We start from the raw sequence: 19,106 nt of genomic DNA, 5'->3' as shown, positions 1-19,106 counted from the left end.
CTGGCTACTGTACTAATTGTACAGTGTGGTGACTTCTCACATAATATATGAGGCACTCCCCTAAGGCAGAGGTCATATTTTATTATGTTTATATGTCCAGCAGTGCTCGGCACTTAGCAGGTGCTCAGGAAATGTTATTTAAGTCATTTACACAATTGGAACGTTTGTGGGATATTTTGGAGAGAGGCTCAGGGGTTTTCCTTCCTTACCATGCCCCCACTCAAGGTTTGAAGGGCCAGCATTTTAAGGCCAAGGTCTTATAGTGAATTTAGGAGCTGTTACAAGAGAGAGCAAAATCGATAAAACTTACAGAACTACCAAGCTGGAGAGATTTCCAAAGGCATAGTCTGGTATGTGGTGTATTTTGTTCAGCGCCAAGGTCATGGCTTGCAATGCTGATAAACTTCTGAAGGCCTGGACGGGGATTTCTGTCAAAGCGTTGTCATCCAGCCACAGGTGTCTCAGGGAATGCAGGCCACTGAAACAGCTGGAGGGCACGTAGCTGATGTGATTAGCATCCAGACGCCTGTAAGGCAACAGAACAAGTAGGAGAAAGAGAACAAAGCCCAGGCAGAAGACAGTTTTTGCAGGAAAATTGTCCATACGCCAATTAGCAAGAATGAACCAGGGCCAGGGCGCTCAGGGTTCCAGGCATTGGAGCATTTTCCTCTCCCTCTCCCAATGGGCATTCCTCACTCAGGCGCTGGTCTGTTGCCTCTTAGGTCTCTCTAGCTCTAAAATTCCCCGGTGCTATGATTCCCTTCCAGGCTTGTGGGGAACATGCTTTCATGCACGGAAGTGGCCTCCCCCGAGGTATAAAATTTCAGCATGATGATCTTTTAGCTTTCCTTTCTGACACCATTTTTCTCTTTCTCCCTCCTCCCACCCAAAGTCAAATGAATGCCTTTGCTTTTTTGGACTGTTTTGAACATACTTCACATACTAAACTACTAGTTTGTTCATTAAACTCTGACAAAAAGATTATTTTAGCATTTGAAAGGAACTGAGTCATTCTGAAAGGTTAAAGATACGCTTCCAGGAGTGGTGAGGGTGGGGCCCCCCCCCTTTTTTTTTTTTTTTTTAGTAAAGTGCTGAAAAGCCTAAAAACTGCTGGCTTTATTACCTCCTCAAATGCATGGGGCAGATGTCTGTTTTGCTATTTTAAACGAATAATAAAATTAACAGCTTTCCAGCTTTTGCTTTCTTTTTCCACACTCCATTTATTTTTTGTTTTAAATGAGGAATTACATCTAAAAATAGGTCTGGTTAATGAGCTGTTGCAGCTTCAGAGCCAGCAGAGGGAGTGCAATACATTTATTTTGCCTCCATCCCAACGTAAACAGTAACTGTAATTAAAATGCCTTAACTTTTCTTTTGGAAAGTGACAAAACATAGTTTGAAGTTTTCTGTAAGGCCCAAGCACAATAGAACCACCATCACTCAGTTATGCTTCTGACAACCCTTGCTCAGTTTTTTCTAATCTATTTTTATAAGACTCACACTTTTTTTTTTTTTTTGCTTTCTCAAAGCTAGAATAGTAATAATAAATAGGAGTGCATTTTAGCCAATCCATGTATTAGGAAGGATTAGCAAATCATGAAATCATGAGAGGATTTTGAAAAATGCTTTCGGAAGCATTTAAGGCTAAACAGATGCAAGAGGTATACCATGATCACAAAATAATCCCTAGCCAACCAACTTTAAACAATTTAGAAACAGAGAGAGTTCTCCATGGCAAGGAGCTAATCTCTACGGCTAGGAAGGCCCTCCATATTTGGTCACAGCTCATTCCCATCGTCCTCTGTCTCCTGTTTTTACTGACTGAATGGGAACAAGTGATACCTTAAGGAATCTGGGCCAAGTTTTGATAATAACTGATATAAGGTCATTGGGAACAAATTTTGAGCTCAGTGCCATAGCCCACTTGCAATTACATTGCCAGTACTACAACTATAGTATTCTTGTAGGTAACAGAAACACAGCTACCAACCATCTTGAGATTCTGTCAACAAATGGAGCTGAACATGTTTATAAGAAAAACTCAACACTATTTCTTCTGAACTTTTCCTCCAGCAACAATGTGCTCAGCCCATGTTCAAATGAGGTACAATCTCATCAGGGGATGAGTCATAACCTTGGCTTCTTCAATATTTTAAGTTGTTGCCAAAGTTTCCATCGTGTCTTGAAGTGACCCTGGTAACAGTTCCTTATGTGAGTATGTCCATTTCTGGCCAGCCTATGGCATGATGGTTAAGGCAGTTGGATTCCATGTGACTGACTGTGGGGGTTTAAGTCCCAAACCCAGTGGCTTACAAAAAAACATGCTGGGCACATGTGCATGTGTGCCCGAAACCCTGAAAAGAGGAAAAATGAAAGAGAAGGGATTGCAGTGTGACCATCCTTCATGTGGAATGCTTTCTCACTTTCCCTCTCTCTGTGTCTCTTTCCAGTGATCAAATGTGCCATCAGGCAAAATTTAAAGGGAAAAAAAGAAAAAAGAATAAAAAAAGTTTTGCATTTCTCTGGTCAGGTATCTTTTATGAATCCCCCCCTTCCCTGAAAAAAGGATGTGATGCGGTCTCCACACCAACTTTGATCTGAAATGAAATGAATAAGACAGGACAATTCTTCAAAGTCTTGGTGCTCTAATGCCAGTACTTCTAGACCTAATACTCAGTTGCACAGGCCTTCAGATATCCTGAGAGCACCATTAAAAGGTCTCGCTATTACATACTTTCTGCATAGAAGAAGCTCCCAATAAATAATACTGTGAGGTCATCCACCTGGCTTCAGTGGTTCCAACCTAATTCAGAGAGGGATACATTGTTCATACTTAAAGGCATTATCTGATTTAATCTCCCTCCACCAGCTCTATTAAAAATTGTATTTATTTACGGTGTACCATGGGATGTTTTGATATATGTACGCATTGTGAAATGATTAAATGACGCTTATTCACATACCTGTCATCTCACATAATTACCTTTTTTTATGGTGAGAACATTTAAGATATGATCTCTTAGCAATTCTCAAGTATACAATACATTATTAAGTATAGTCACCATGCCGTACAATAGTTCTTCAGAACTTATTCATACTGAGATTTTTGTATCCTTTAACCATTATCTCCCCATTCTTTGCTCCCTTCCAGTTCCTGCAAACCACCGTAATGCTCTCTGATCCTAATGTAATCTCAACAGAAAATCCCAAGGCTGAATCGAAGCATGGAATTATTTATCCAGTCACTGATGCAGGTGGTTGTTACAGAACAAGGTTAATGCTGTGGACAAAGTACTGGTTGGGCACAAGGTGTGCTTATTCAGCCATTAAACAAAAAGTTCATATTGTGTCAACTTGGTCTTTTCAGGTAGTTGAACATTTTTCTATTCATATGCTTGGTAAATGTAATATGTAAGCAATGGGATATAAATTAAGCATCACTATAGAACACAGAAATACACACATTTAAAATATGGCTCTATAATATACTTAGCAGAAGCAACAAAAACAACTACATTTTCTTTATTACTAGAGGGCACATGAAGTTGCAAGAGAGAGAAAGTGAGAGAGAGAGAGAGAGAGAGAGAGAGAGAACCCTTCAGTGGGCATGGTTATGGCATGATCTTTTTTCCTCCACTCCTCCATCCCATTGGGATTTTGGGCATGCATGTACATACACATCACGCTGTGGAGGCCAGGACTTAAACTGTGGTCAGCCACCTGGGGCTCTGGCTCCCCATGCCCAGTACTTCACCATCACATGATGGACTTGGCCCCCAAAATGACTGCATTATACAGCTTTGCCTTTTTTGCAATTTGTATTTTGTGCAAGTCACAAAAAGAATGTGTTGTATGTGTGTAGGCAGCTCAGTATCTGTGCATTAGTGCAGAGATCTGAGATTGGAAGTCCCAGGTTCAACCCACCACAGTGTAGCTCTGTGACCATGGCCAAGTCAATAGACCCCAGCGTTCACATCTACAAAATGAGGATAATTCCTCTTTATGTGGGTTGCTTTATAATTAAATGAGATAATTCAACAGAGCTTTGTAAATATAAAATGCCTTAATGACTTTATTATTATTTATTAGTAAATAGTAATTATCACAGAGAAAAGAAGATGCTCACATCTTTTGTGTAGCTCAGCAAAGGGTAACTGGGGTCCAAAAGGCTAAAAAGGCTGAGAAAAAATATGACAACATCTGGTTCAAGAACAGGATTTGTATGGAGTCTCTGCAGTGTGATTTAGATAGCTACACTGATGAGAAATGGCTTTGTCATGACTTGGGAGCTTATGAAGTAACTCCTTCTCTGAGGGGAGGACTTAATGTTGGAGAACTTCACAATTTTTTAAGGGGTTCTGCTGCTCATGACATTTGGCCAAGGGATTGTCTCTCAGGGAACTTGGACTGTCAGTCCTCACCACTGAGACCTGTCAAGATCAACCAGTCCAAGCTAACAGGCTTTAGTGACTTTGAGTAGCTAAGATAAGTATTTGGAGTTTGGATAACTTTATTCCTACAAAGTTTCTGAGCTACCTGACTATAAGAAATGCTCTACTTTTCTTTTTTCTAATTTTTTTTTTTTTTTTTTTGGTTTTTGCCACAGAGTGCATGCATTGGAGAGAGACAGAACGAGGGAAAGTGAGAAATCACTCCCTAAGAAGGATGGCCACAATGCAGTCCCTTGTCCTCCATTATCCTCTTTGGGTTCGGGCACACACATACATATGTCAGTCATGTGGGACTCCAGTACCTTAACTACCAGTCCGCCTACTGGCCCCATACTCTTTTTAGGCAGTCTTCAAGGTTTCTCTGGAGTGGGTGCTATACTGCTTCCTGATCAGACACTCAAATAATAAATGCGCTGTAGAAAGGTGACTGATAACATGCATAGAAGGACTAGCAGAATAAGAGATGACTAAGGCATTAGGGTGAGAAAGACGAGGGCCTGAGTGGAGTACGGAAGGGGAGAGGAAGGCCTCATATGAGGGAAGGTAAGTAGACCTGACAGGACTGGCGAATCACCAGATGTGGCCAGAGAAGGAGGGGAGAAAGCCATGGTTGAGTCAGCATTCTGGTTTGAGCAGCTGATGGACAGAGACCACGGAAGAGCAAAGATGAATATTACCCCTATTAAGTAAAATAAAAATAAAACAGAACTGCGTGTTCACTATGAACGCAGTTCTGTAATATCACTGTCTTCTATGTTGCAGAGAGCTATGTAACAGGCAAAACATTCTTCTTTCATGTTCAGGCAATGTTCGTCCCAACCCCAACTAAGCTCTTTTTTTTTTTTTTCCGTTTGAAGTTTTTTTCTAATTTTTTAAGCATAAATATGCCAGTTTTTCTTTAAAAATAAACATTTTGCCCAACTGCCCTATATTCCCCAAAGGATTTTCAATTTATAACTGGATTATTATAGAGAGTTATGAATCTATAAGATACTTCTTGCTCTTGTTGTTCCAGACAATGTATACACACGTACACATTTATAAATCTTGCATATGATAGCTTGCCAATGTATCACACAAACTTTTATCATTGTTTGACAATGTCTTTGATGAGCCATTAACTAGAAGGAAGAAAGCGTTAGTCAAAAGATAAGCCATTGATCTTGGCTAATTCCATATATGAGGTGACTTGTAATAATGTCAATTATTAACATGGGTGACTCAGAAAAAAAAAGTGTGAATAATGTTGCAGGTGCATAATACAGCTTATGGGGATTCTTAAAATAAACAGTACTATAAAGCATGGCATTTCTATTACTGACACTGCTATTTTACACTTAGATCAACATTTTTTTCCTTTACAAGTTTTAAATAAATGACTAACTCTGATACAATATATGTCTGTGCATTTGGTGAGGCCATTTTTAAAAAATACAATTCTATACATTATTTAGCTTGTAGAGAGAATTTACCCAATGTGAAATACACCTCTGACCAGAGTGAGACCATTTTGAAGGTGTTATGATTAATTAGAAGAACACGATGCTTTAGTTTATTTATAAATTTTGAGAATGAAAATGCTCTTATCACTTTACTTTTCAATAAAATGAAAAATCACATAGTTCAAGTGTATCATAATACAATTCAACGAAGTGCATGAATTCTATTATGGTGAAGCTTTACTGCTTTGAAATTTTATTGCATTTTCGCAAATTGGATCATTGGAGCAGAATTTGTCACAAGACCTGATAGTAATACTATCAGAATACAATTTTAGGAGCCAGCAGGTGGTGTGGTGATTGGGGTACTGGACTCCCAAATGGCTAACCATGGTTTGAGTCCCAGACCTGGTGACTTGCATTCTCATGTTCCCTCTCTCTCTGTCTCACTGGTCAAATGAAAAAATAATAATACATAAAATTAAAATAATAGTTCTAAAAAACGAATAAAATTTTACCTATACAAACTCTTATAGATTGACTTCATATAGATTTATATGAATTCTTCACAATAATAGCACCTGTGTTGTTGGTTTTAAATATTTACCGAGTGGCCACAACAAGAGATCCCACATGAATATCTAGGAAGATGTTGAGCATTTGAACTGACATAAACACAATTGCTATATGGGAAATTTCTGTTCTCCATTTTATTGACTGGTAAACATAATGTGGCTAACAGGAAGAAAAATCATTGCTTTAGACTTAAGTCTGAAAAAGTAAAAAAAAAAAAAGAAAAATTTCCACCTCTCTAATATGGGGAGAGTTCATTGCAATAGTTTTGACTAGTCAGCTATCTTGACTGGGAACTGGATGAAAAGCGTCTAAACCAAACCTTTGTCTCACTTGCATCATGGACAAGAGCAAGACGCCAAGGAGGAATAAATTTGAAAGTCAAATTAAGTTGCTCAGTTTCTCAAAGATTACCACTGCTGTGAATTTCCTAACAGGGAGATGATCTATAGCTGAAGTAACATGAGCAGTAATTTCTTCAGTTTCATTTTTCCCCTTAGAAAACAAAGAAACTCTTTTTTGTCAGAGGCACCATTCGTCTCCCAGGTACTATTAGGTCTTGAGACCTAGGAGTCATTTTGATTCTTCCATTGCCTTCCAACCAATCATTCACCACGTTCTCTCCATCTATCTTCATCTCCAAGACTCTCCATTTCCACTGTCTAGTTAAGTCTCTTATCTCTTCACACCTGCATTACCGCAACAACCTCTGAGCGGGTGCTTTTGCCTTTGAAGTCTTATCTCTTCAATTAATCCTGTAGGCTGCTGCCAGATTAATCTCCCTAAGATTGCACTCTGTGTCATTCCCCTATTAGAAATGTACAGTTCTTCCATTTTACCATTTCTTTCAAACCCACATTTCCCATTCTGATATTCAAGGCTCTTCATGCTCTTGTCTGGCCAAACTTCTCTTATTTTTCGGTCCCTGTCCTTTTTTAGCTCTTTTATTCTTTTCTTTTCTAGCTCTTTCTCAGTAATTCCGGCCTTGTGTTGGCAAGCATTTCCTCCTCCCTGGCTATCCAAATCTCATTAGCCTTCTAAGATTTAACATCATCAGGTGTTTTTCTGAATTTTACTCTTGAAGTGGGGAGCCCTAAACTGTGACAATGAAAAAACTAATTCTGTTAATAGAACAACTAATTCTGTTAATAGAATAAGTCTGACTCTCAGCCCAGGAAAGACAGATGGGAAAAGTCAGAGTACAGAGATAAGAGTTTGGAGCCAATGAGAATGAATGCCGATTGCAGTGCAACTGAGGACAATTAGCTGATCCTGAGTAGCTGTCTGGAACACTTCTAGAGTTTGTATCTTCAATACAGTTCAAGAAGTATTTTTTTAGCTCTTTCTTTGTCCTAGGTACTGTACTTGGTGCTGCAGATTTACCAGTAAACCAAGCAGGCATGGTCTCAACCCTTATGGAGCGAATTTTCTAAAGGACAGTCAACAAATTACTGTGATGAAGTGTTAGGCACAGAGAAATGAATGGGGTGTGTGTGGAGGTACCTAACCTACATTTTACTCTTTCTTTTCTTTTTCCTTCTTTCTTTCCTCCTTCCTTCCTTCCTTCCTTCCTTCCTTCCTTCCTTCCTTCCTCCCTCCCTCCCTCCCTCCCTCCCTCCCTCTCTCTCTCTCTCTTTCTTTCTTTCTTTCTTTCTTTCTTTCTTTCTTTCTTTCTTTCTTTCTTTCTTTCTTTCTTTCTTCTTTCTTTCTTTTTCTTTCTTTCTTTTTCTTTTTCCCACTCCTTCCTTCCTATCTTTTTCTCTCCATTCTTCTTCCTTCTTTCTTCTTCTTTTCTTCCTTCCTTTCTTTCTTTTCTTTCTCTTTTTTTCCCTTCTTCTCTCTCTCTCTCTTTCTTTCCTTTTGTTTTTATTAAATAGTCCAGATCTGGATTTCAAACTATGTGACATTTGTACTTGTTTCTCTTCAAACACAAGTGTTCAGGACCACACTGATTCTCTCTCAACCCCACACTGCCCAAATACAGTCATTTACCAGTGTTTCTTAATCCAGTGATCAGCTTCATTAAATACATGGTTTATAAACTAGAAACTTAGAAATCACTCTCAATAGCTCTTTTTCCTTCATTTTCCATAGCCAATTTATTACCAAACAAAGGTAATTTCATGTCCTAAATGTTTCCCAAATCCATCTCCTTTCTTCATCTCCACTGCCCGTACCCTGACAAAGTTCTTCGTTCTCTCCTAGACTATTTCAATGACACAGATCTGATCTCACTCCTTCCTGTTCAGCCCCTCCAGTGGATTTTCACTGCTTTTACAATAATGACTAAAATGTTTGGTGTGCTTCGAATGGCTTTCAATGGGTATCCCCAGTCCCTGGCTTCACAGGTTCTTTTTTTCTTTTTCCCACCTCACTCCTCCTGCCTCAGTCACGCTGACTTTCTCACTATTCCTTGAGGTACCAGGTGCCCCTCACCCTCCATGCACAAGCAGTTCCCTTTCTCCAGAATGCTCTCTCTTGTCCTTTGTCTAGTCAACTTCAACATTTGCAAAAGGGGCAAGATATTCTTAGCTTTCTCATCTATAGCTTCCTTACCAGAAAAGTGAAGACAATTTCTACCTTCCAGGTAATGAGGGATCACCCAACCAAATGCTCAGACAAGCAGTGAAAAAGGCTGACGGGCCCACACGTTACTACGGTTCCCTTCCTTTCTTCAATTGCAGCATTACACATTTTCTTTCTGTTTGTAAACCCTCAGGATCAAATATCCTGAGGCAATAGGTGTTCCTGCCAAGCCTCCCCTTCCTCTCATTAGTGCCCATTCTCTTCAGGGGATTCTCTGAGGGACACAAGATACTGCGGTGGTGAAATGGGTGGACTCTGGGGCTTGACAGAGTAGAGTTCTATCCCAGACTCACCTCCAGCCTGAGTGCTTACCAACCATATGACGTTGGTAGATCAGTTAACCTCTTTGTGCCTTCAGCTTCCTTATCACTAAGGAATGAATACGGTACTTACTTCATGAGGCTGCTATGAGGATGGAGTGGGGTGAGCAGATAGAAGTGTTAGTGGCTGTTGCTTTTTAAAAAATGGCTAATTATTCTTTCTTTATCTGTCTGTCATCTCTCTCCCTCTTTTTTTTTTTTGCTATAGGGTGCTTGTGCTTGCTGGAAAGTGATGAAAGAGAGAAAGAAAGTGGGGATGGCTACTACTCTGCAATCCCTTTTTTTCAATCTCCTCTTAGGATTTTGGGTACACATACACATGAGCTCAGGGTGATTTTCAGCTGCTGGGTCTGGGACCTGAACTGCATAACTGGCCATGTAGCATCTAACACCTTAACCTCTGTACCACCTGCTGGTCTTTGCCTTTTATTTTATTTAAAATTTTACTTATTTATTTTTATTCATGATGGAGAGTGTGTCTACATGCATGAGAAAGAGAGAGAAGCACTACTGACGGGATCTGGTCATATTGCTGTTTCCTTCCACTAGCTCTCCTGCTCCTTAAAATCCCAGGCATGTGTGTGTATGCTTTGTATGTTTCAGGTTGCCTAAGGTAGGGATCTGAATTGCAGTTGGCCATGCAACCTCTAGCACTGCAGTTTGGTAAGCTACCAACTGCAGCACAGAGGATGGGCCTCCTTTTCTTTTTTCTCTCTCTCCTCTCTCTGTCTTTCTTTTGAGAGAAAGACCTTTATAAGGCCTGGCTATGCCATGATCCTCCCCACAGTCTCCAAGGCCACCAGGATCACGATCACAGGTGTTCCTGGCATGTTCAGGTCTACCAGGGATCCAAACCCAGGCCTCCTGTGTAACTGCAGCATCGTGCAGCAGTGCCCTAATGCCTGCACCACAACTGGGCTGGCTGCTGCTTTCATACCCGTGGACTTTTAATCAGTCCCACATTCTGCATTTTCTTTGCAATATTCTCATTCTATACTGCTCTCTTTATGTTTATCGTTTATTTATTTTTTCTTTACACTTCATCAGTCTCCATCTATCTTGAAAAGGGAAAAACACCATGCCCCTTTTGCAGTGTGCTTTCTTCAAGCTGTGATCCCTTTAGCTTTTCTATGGAGTCAATCCACTTTCCAAGGTTAACCTTCATTTTACATCATGAGGTTCAAAAGAGGTTATTTTCCTTTCCTTTCCACAATGCTCATGTTCTCTTTATTTATCTAATATGATGACATGTGTGCAGCTTGTCACACAATGGGCAGGCAACCTGATGTAAGAACCTACGGATGTGCTGTCTTACATAACATAGTTACTTTTTAAAATATATGATTCTGAGGGCCACACTCAAGTTTTACTTCTGTTTTCTTGTAAACATTGTGTAGAGTGGGTTTGCCTCTGAAAATCATTTTCCCCTAATCTTTATCTTGGGGCGAGAGGAGGAGAGGACAGTCCAAAACTTTCCTCTTCAGTAAGAATTCACTGGTGCCGATTTGCATATGGCGCCATGAAGTGAACTCCTAACAGAGCCATAGACGTACTCCTTGGCTCTACCATGTCTAGGTCCACCTCCATCCCCACAGGTATGCTGTATGCTGGCACTTCATGAAAACAAAACAAAAAACCAAACCACTATATAGTCATAATGTGCAGTTGCCAGTACTAATCCTACCGTCTTGATGACCTCATCTTCCTTTCTTCTCACCTGCTGACACTTCCTTGTCTTCTGTTACTTTCTTCCCATTCTAAACCCTGGGTCTGAAACCTAATAGCCTCCTGGATACCGATAGGGGAAAGCTGCCGCTAGTTCTAGGTTTGGCTTACTTCCGGCTCAGGACTATGAGCCCCACCTCTTCCTCTTTACCTATTCCTCTTGCTTACTCTCCTTTCTCTCTCTCTCTCTCTCTCTCTCTCTCTCTCTCTCCGATCATTACCAAAAACCTACTATGAAAAGTCTAGGTGAAGTGACTGATGTTTCACAGGGACCAGGGTGGGGCTCTGCAGCCCTGAAGGTGATATCACAATGAGATGCCCTGGAAGATCATTTTCAGGCAGAAATCATGCAGTCTTCTTGGGTTGTAAAATACAGTCTTGTACTCTGAAGATGAATATTAACTAATTGGAAAATAGAGACAATAATAAAGATATGTTTACTTCTCCTTCCATTTTCTATTTATCAACCTGTTATCTTCATGATTGTGTATATTCCACAATTAGCTCCACCAGTATAGACTTGGAACGAAAGTAATGTGTTAAATAATACTTTGGATAACTGGACAAACATGAATAGAAATCTCTCTGATTATCTTGAACTTTACTGACGACAATGAGATGCTTGAAATTCATTAGTGACCATCACAGACTAAGCAATGATTTAAACAAAATGTTTAGTTTTTGCTATAGAGCATGTGCACTCACACGCGCACACAAGAAAGAGAGAGAGAGACAATGAGTAACCACCCTCAGGAGGATGGCCATGCCTGAATCCCTTCTCCAGTCCCCTCAGGATCGCACACACCTGGTGTGATTTTCAGGCCGCTGGGTCTGGGACTCAAACCTCTCAGTTGGCCATGTGGGATCCAGTGCCTTAATCTCCATGCCACTTGCTGGCCCCACAATGATTGTTCATAGATTTCTTAACTATTAATACAAAGGTGTGAGGGTATGAGAGGGTTAAATTTTGAGTTTGCATCAAATCACTGTAATCTGACCCTGCTCTTCAAATGTCTATATTGCCAAAAGTTTCTTGGTGAAAAATAACTCACTGTGAATTCTGATTACATTTCCTACTCCCTTCCAAAAAACAGAAAGGAAATTAGGTTACATTTGATTACATTACAAAAAATCCAACTGGTGTCTGGGCAGTCATTGCCATGTCAGAAGCCAAGCGTGCGGATTGTGCAGGGGTAGGCTCTGGGCTGCTGGGCACTGGCACCTGGGTCTGTGCCCTCCCTCTTTAGCTGAGCAATTTGTAAGCATCAGGAGAGAGTTAAAAGAACACAAATGTACCTATGTGTTTTCATTATGTACAAAACAAAATATCTTTTGTTTATGTGGAATAAACGGGAAATTACATTTCTTGAAACATGAGGACAATGTGTTTCTTCCTCACAGCAATGTTACCAATTTCAATATATCAAGTTTCCTTTTTTCCCATTTTTAAATTGACATATAATAATTGCACATATTTGTGGGCTACAACGTGATTTTTTCAGTACAAGAATACAAATTGTTATGATTAACTCAGGGCATTTAGTATATCCATCATCTGAACCATTTGTCATAATTTTACGTTAGAAACATTCAAAACCCTCTTTTTTTAGTAATTCTGGGATATACAGTAAGTTGTTGTTAACTATATTCATCCTACTGTATTTTATAACACTATAAACCATTCCTCCTATCTAGCCATAATTTTGTTTTCCATTAATCAATATCCTTTTATTCACCCTTTCTGTCCTTCCAAGCCTTTAGCAGTCACTCTTCATCTGTTTCTTTGAGATCACGATATATCAAGTTTCTTAAACTTTGTTCAATGAAGCCAAATCTATATGGGTAGAGCAAAGAGTAGAAATGATCTATTTCAGTAGTTCGCCACCATTTCTGGCTTATAGACCACTTTGCTAGAGTATTAGAATGCAAAAAAATTTAATTTCTCAAAAAAATTTGCAAACAAATCACCTAGGATTTTGTTGAAAATAAAGATTCTCATCAAGTTAGACTACATTTAAACCCAAAGCTCTGTGTATCTTAGGTGGAGCTGATGTTGGTGGTCCATGGACCACATTTGAAAAGTACAGCCATATGAGGGCTCTGGAAACAGTTCATAGAAAACTGAAATTATAAATAAACTATGCATAGAATTCACAATGTTTTTTGCACCAAAATAAACTCATACTCTAATTCCATATTCCACAAACTTCTTGAAGTTCCTTTGTATAGTATGTCTACTATAAGTTAAGTCTAACTTAATAAGAATCTTTATCTGCTCTAGGTTATCAAAAGAATTAATGACTTAATGACAGACATGAGTTGTTAATTAAATGCAGACAAAGCAATGCCTGACTTTATAGTCTAAGTACATTAGTAGGTCAGACTGTAATGCAAAGTATGGATTTTGTTGTTATTCCCAGTTTGGAAAGAATTCAGGAGATGATCTGAGGGTATGCTACAGGACACCAGTTTTCCCAGTCTTCACTTTAAGAAATGCCTAGCTGGGCTAGCTGTATAGAGCAGTGGTTAAGCACTGCGCATATGGGGCCAAATCCCACGTGGTTACCCGTGGCTCTGGAGGCTTGAAAAACATGTCAGGCGTGTGCATGTGTGTGCATTTCCAAAATCCAGATGGGATGGAGGAATGGAAGAAAAAGGATGGTGATTTAACTACACCCCCATTAGGGCGTGCCGTTTTTTTTCTCCTTCTCTCTCTCTCTCTTTCTCTCTGATGAGTGAATGTGCTTTCTGGCAATTAAAAAACAATAAACAAGCAAAAACTAAACAAAACAAGAACCATACAATTAAATCAGTTAGAAAACACATGCTTGGGTCTTATTCTCAGAGATTCCAATTTTAATGTTCTAAGGTACAGCTTAGACTGCAGGACTTTCAAGATGATTCTTTTTATTTAAGTGCATTTCTTTTTTTTTTTTTTTTTTCCCTTCTTCTTTTTTAGAAGTTTTTGCCTTAGGATATGTGTGCTTTCAGGAGAGAGACAGTGAAAGAGAAAGTGAGAAATCACCCCCTTCCCCCCAGAGGGGATGGCCATGCAGCAGTTCCATTCTCCTCCTGGGATCTTGGGCACAAACGCTCATGTGTCTGGCATGATTTTGAAGCCTCCAGGTCCAGGACTCGAACTGTGGTTGGCTATGTGGGAGTCCAATGACATAACTGCTACACCAACTTCTGGCCCTCTATTTTGTTTCTTGTTGGACAAGGAAGACAGAGAGAGAAAGACAAACGGAATCTTTAACAAGGTTTTGATGCTATGATCCATCTCAAGCCATAGCCAGCCTTGAATCACTGGCACTTGTGTCTGGCATACTCAGCGAAATCTCTGGAAGCTAGCTGAAACATTTTCGTGTAGGTCAGTATCATGGAGTGTTGCATTTATAGCTGTACTGCTGTTTGTCCTTCAAGATAATTCTGATTTGTAGCTAATGTTGAGGAACTCCTGAAGAAGTTATAAGGCAAGGGATATACAGGGGTGAGAAATGCACAGCCTGTGCTAAGTGAGAAATGCCTCTTGGACAGTGCATGAATAATACAAAGAAAATAACCTTGTACAAGAAAGAAAAATAGAGTAAATTCAAGAGAGTGAGAAAAAGAGGAACCCTGCAGAAAATAGGCTAAGGGAGTATCTTAGGGTTGACTCCAACCCAAGAAGAGATGGACAACTGCATGGAGGCTTGCCAGGTGTGGGCAGCATCATGGATGAAAGAAACATTCTCACCCTCATCATTACTCCTGTTGAAATGCAAGTAGCACAAAGCTAAAATGTGGCCTGGAACATGCATAAAGAGTGGCTGAGGAGGGGTAGGCCCTGTAGCACAGAGGTTAAGTGGTGTGCATAGAAAGCTGGATTGCACATGGCCAGCTGGTGTTCAATCCTGGCCCTGAAAGCTTGAAACACGCTGAGCATGTGCGTGTAGGTGCCCCAAATCCCCATTCCTATTGGGGAATGTTTTCTCTTTCTCTTGCTGATAAAAGTGCCCTCCTTCAATTAAAAAAAAAAAAATTAGAAATGAAACAAGGCCAGACAATGGCCTGGTGGTTAAGGTGATTGGATCCCACATGGCCCACTGCATAGTTCTAGTCTTGAACTTAGTGAGTTGGAAAACATTTGGTCGTGTGCATGTGTATGTGTGCCCAAAATCCCAAGAGGAGAATGGAGGAGAAGAGATTGTGGTGTGGCCATCTCCCCTGGAGGGTAATTTCTCATTTTCTCTTTCCCTCCGTGGTGAGCGTATGTGCCCTAAAGCAAAATTTAAACAAAGGAATGAATGAGAAATGCATGCTTGCAATGGCCATTAAACTCAAAACCAGTGCTTTTACTTTCGGAACTGCTTCACGGTAATAGGAGCAATACAATGAAACAGCTTAAACTTGGGATCACAGTAAAACTTTAAAGGGGTTCACCGTACCCTTTAAACTACACTCGTGTGCATCCAGGGTAGGGTGCATTTGGTTGGCACGATGCAATGTCTGCAGAGTTAGTGGTGTTTAAGCCTATGTTTTTTAACGCTTTTGACAAATCTTAACTCTGCATTGAAGCAGCACAAAAGTGTATCAATAAGAGAAAGTGGCACACCAGCACCCATGGCCAGTATTCAATACCTGACACTGGTCTGTTTGTGCTCTGGGCAAATGGGCCTCTGACAAACGGTACATAAGCCAGCTGATACAATCCAGTGTGAACTGGGGGCTGAATATCTATCTGGATGCTTCAGTTCTGATATGTGCTAAGTGTCCCACTAGACAGCTAGCCCTTGGACTTTTCACAGGGAACACATATTTATAAGGTTTCAAATGTAATTCTTTTTGTGAACCAGAAACCAAATGCAAGAGACACCTGGTGAACAGTAAGTATCTAGACTGTAGGAAACTAAATCTGAACACCTTTATCAGAGAGGCACCGCCCAGTTCGGGTGAACAAAAGATTCATAGTTTTCTCTTTCTCAAAGGGTTCACTTCTGTGTGTGTTCTGTTTGTGATCTTCTTTTGGCTGATAGTGGCTTTTGGTAGAAACTCTTATCCATCTATCTACTGCCTGCCTCGCAGCTGTTTAAAGTTCCTACTGGCCACTGCCATTATCTCAATTTCAATGTAGCCATGAGATCCCTGTGCCCTTACCCAGACAAGCCAACTGGAGGCTGCTTTGCATCTACAGCAGCTTCTTCTTTCCTTCGGCTGAAGGCTGTGCAACAAAGGAGGAGTGATACTGTCATGTCATTAAAGAGCTCCTGAAAATGCAGCATACCTATCCTATGCCACAAAGGGGCCCTTGTGGGCTTGTTTATCTATAGGCTGGTGAAAACCTAGGAAGTCACTTTGTTTGACTGGAGTGAAAAGCTTAAAATGATCTCAAGCACAGATTTTCTTTCATTAAAAAAAAAAAAGATCAAAGGATAAAAGTATCATCTTCAAATCTCATGTTCTTCCTTTTCTCATGTCACCTCAGTAAAAGGCATTAAGCAAACCATGTGCAATTATTAACCAAAGGATTCTTTACAATGAATTTTAGCGAGAACCTGCATTATTTATTTGCCCTTTCAATGCACTTATTTTTGTCATCATTCTAGACCAGAAACCAGTATCATGTTTGACAAACAAGGACCTCCAGTGTAAATGAAATTAGAACATGTATAACATATGTGGCAATCGGAAACCATGCAACACATCAGAAACTATTTATTATAAATATATTCTGATGACAGATTTGCTGACAAATAGTCATAGCATAGATTTGGCAGGTAATCACTGTGAACAATTGCTTATGACCCAAGTTCCGAAACATCTAGCTAGTAAGAATGATTTTTTCTTCAGAGATTTTTGTTATAGATCACATGAGCTCACTGCAGAGACAGAGAGCGATAGAGAGAGAGAGAGTGAGAAATCACTTCCCCAGGGAGGATGGTCATACCAAATCCCTTCTCCTCCATTCTTCTCTTGGAGTTTTGGGCGTGTATGTACATGTGCCCAGTGTGAGCTTTAAGCTGCTGGGTATGGGACTTGAACCATGGTTGACTATGTGGGAGCCCAGCAACATAACCATTATGTCATCTGCTGGTCCCAAGATTTTTTTTTTTAATTTAATGAGGAATAACTAATTTTTCTTTATTCAGAGGTTTTAAATCAGTTTGTGTGAGGGGTGGGAAACTCTTAAAAAAGTTCAAGATTCACAATAGAAAACACTAATACCACTGTTGGGTATGTCTCTGTGGCTGTGTGCGTTTGTGTGTGGTGTATGAATCTAAGGCATGCATGTATCTGTGAAACTGTTTGGGACTATGCTTGTATGGCTGTGTGTGTTGATGGAGATACTCTTGGTTTGTAGACTTGTGTGGTACAGATTCAAAATGTACCAGTGGGTCTTACTCTCCTGCTTTGAGGGTCCCTAATTTACATACGGAACTTAAAAAACTAAGTCTTTATTTGATCTCACAAAATTTGATTTTAAGTTAGCTCAGCTAATCTAAAACCAGAATAAATCGAAGATGCCGAGATGTCTAGATCATGACATCCATTTTGCTAAGCAAAAGGAAAGCATTATTCCTGATTTGAACTCAGGAACAAAACAGTACTACAGAGGAAAGTAGGACAAGATCCTGGAAGTAGATGTCTGTCTCAAGATAGCAATATACATAATCGCTTTTGACTGCAAGTATTGTAATGAAATCTCTGCTCTGAAAGCCCAAACTCCCACATTGGTCTCTTTCATACATGTTGCTTGATAATGATCTGAATAATTATCATTTGAATGGATTCTCACTCACAATTTATTTAGGTATGACTCCAAACCAAAGAACTTACTAAATGATTAATTGGTCATTTTGATGCCCTTTTCTAAATTGATCTCAAATACATCTTGCAATTTTAACCACACTTACAGGGATTGAAGGCTTCGCAAATTCTGTAGAGCTTCTGTGGGAACCTGTCTTAGCTGATTGTTCTGCAGCATACTGTGGAGTAAAAGAAAGAAAGAAAACATTAAAGAGAATTATAATTAACACTACCTGGCCATAACAGTAGCAGATGCTGTTCCAAGTATCAGAAAACCAGCAGAACATCAGTCAAAGTTTTGGCTTTTGGGGAGTTTAAATTCCTATGGGGAGTGCAGATAAGTATAAATACACACATGAATATATAGCATGAGACAAGGGATAAGTACTATGAATAAAAAAACATGAATTTGGGATAGATGATAATGTGGTTGAGATTTTTACATTAAAGGTGGTTAGGGAAGGTTTCTCTGAGGACATGGTATTTGGGTAGAGGCAAGTAGGAAATCAGTATGCAAATCATGTGGAATCTGGGAAAAGTTACTGAGAAAGAGGCAAGTATGAGTGCAAAGAGCCTGAGGCCTGGGCTTGCTTGACTTGTTAAAGGAGCAGGAAAGAGCCATCATGAGTGAAGAAGAATGAGTGAGGGCAAGAGTTTGGGAGAGTGAACCTGAGTCCATTTCATGGAGGACCTTGCAGGCCAAGATAAGGTGTTATTTTAAGTCTGATGGGAAATCCCTGTTGAAGAGTTTGAGTAGTTAAGTGTCATGATCGTATTTCTGTTTTTAAAGGTTCACTTTGGTAGCAGTATATATTAGACAAAAATGCAAATTAGGACCTTGCTGTGGTAGTGCAAGCTGGATGCTGTTGTCTGGCAAGATGGGGCCACATTAAAGACTTGGGTTTGATTCCCAGCTCACCCTAAAAAAAATAGCTTGGCGAGGTGGTGCGTACCTGTTGTCCTAGCTACTCTACTTGGAAGGTTGAGGCAGGAGAGTTGCAACTTAGCAAGATTTGATCTAAAAAATACAGACATGCATGCACAAATACAAATAAAGATAACAATAGGAGGCTATTAAAGATCTTCATCCTTCTTGTGCATGGCCATATTTTGAGATAAACTAAATTCTTTTTATGAAGTGTCATATTTGTGCTTTTACTCTCTTAGAGTTGAACAGTTTTTCAGAAATGGGGACCGTAGGATAGAAACACCTGATAACAATAAAA

At 39.8% G+C, this 19,106-nt stretch overlaps 1 protein-coding gene across 1 annotated transcript in view; it reads right to left on the bottom strand.

Moving 5' to 3' along the window:
• The window catches only part of LGR5 (leucine rich repeat containing G protein-coupled receptor 5), an 84,118-nt gene that overhangs the window by 32,404 nt on the left and 32,608 nt on the right, over nt 1–19,106 (bottom strand). The window contains exon 5 of the mRNA XM_027770929.1: nt 311–526. Coding sequence (XP_027626730.1) covers nt 311–526 — 216 coding nt within the window. The remainder of the gene's footprint in view (nt 1–310; nt 527–19,106) is intronic.

This window comes from Tupaia chinensis, unplaced genomic scaffold, assembly GCF_000334495.1.
Source record: "Tupaia chinensis unplaced genomic scaffold, TupChi_1.0 Scaffold000168_1, whole genome shotgun sequence".
In the NCBI taxonomy this organism is placed as follows: domain Eukaryota; kingdom Metazoa; phylum Chordata; class Mammalia; order Scandentia; family Tupaiidae; genus Tupaia; species Tupaia belangeri.
Note: the sequence above shows the minus strand (reverse complement) of the source record. Positions and strands in the feature narration are given on the sequence as shown.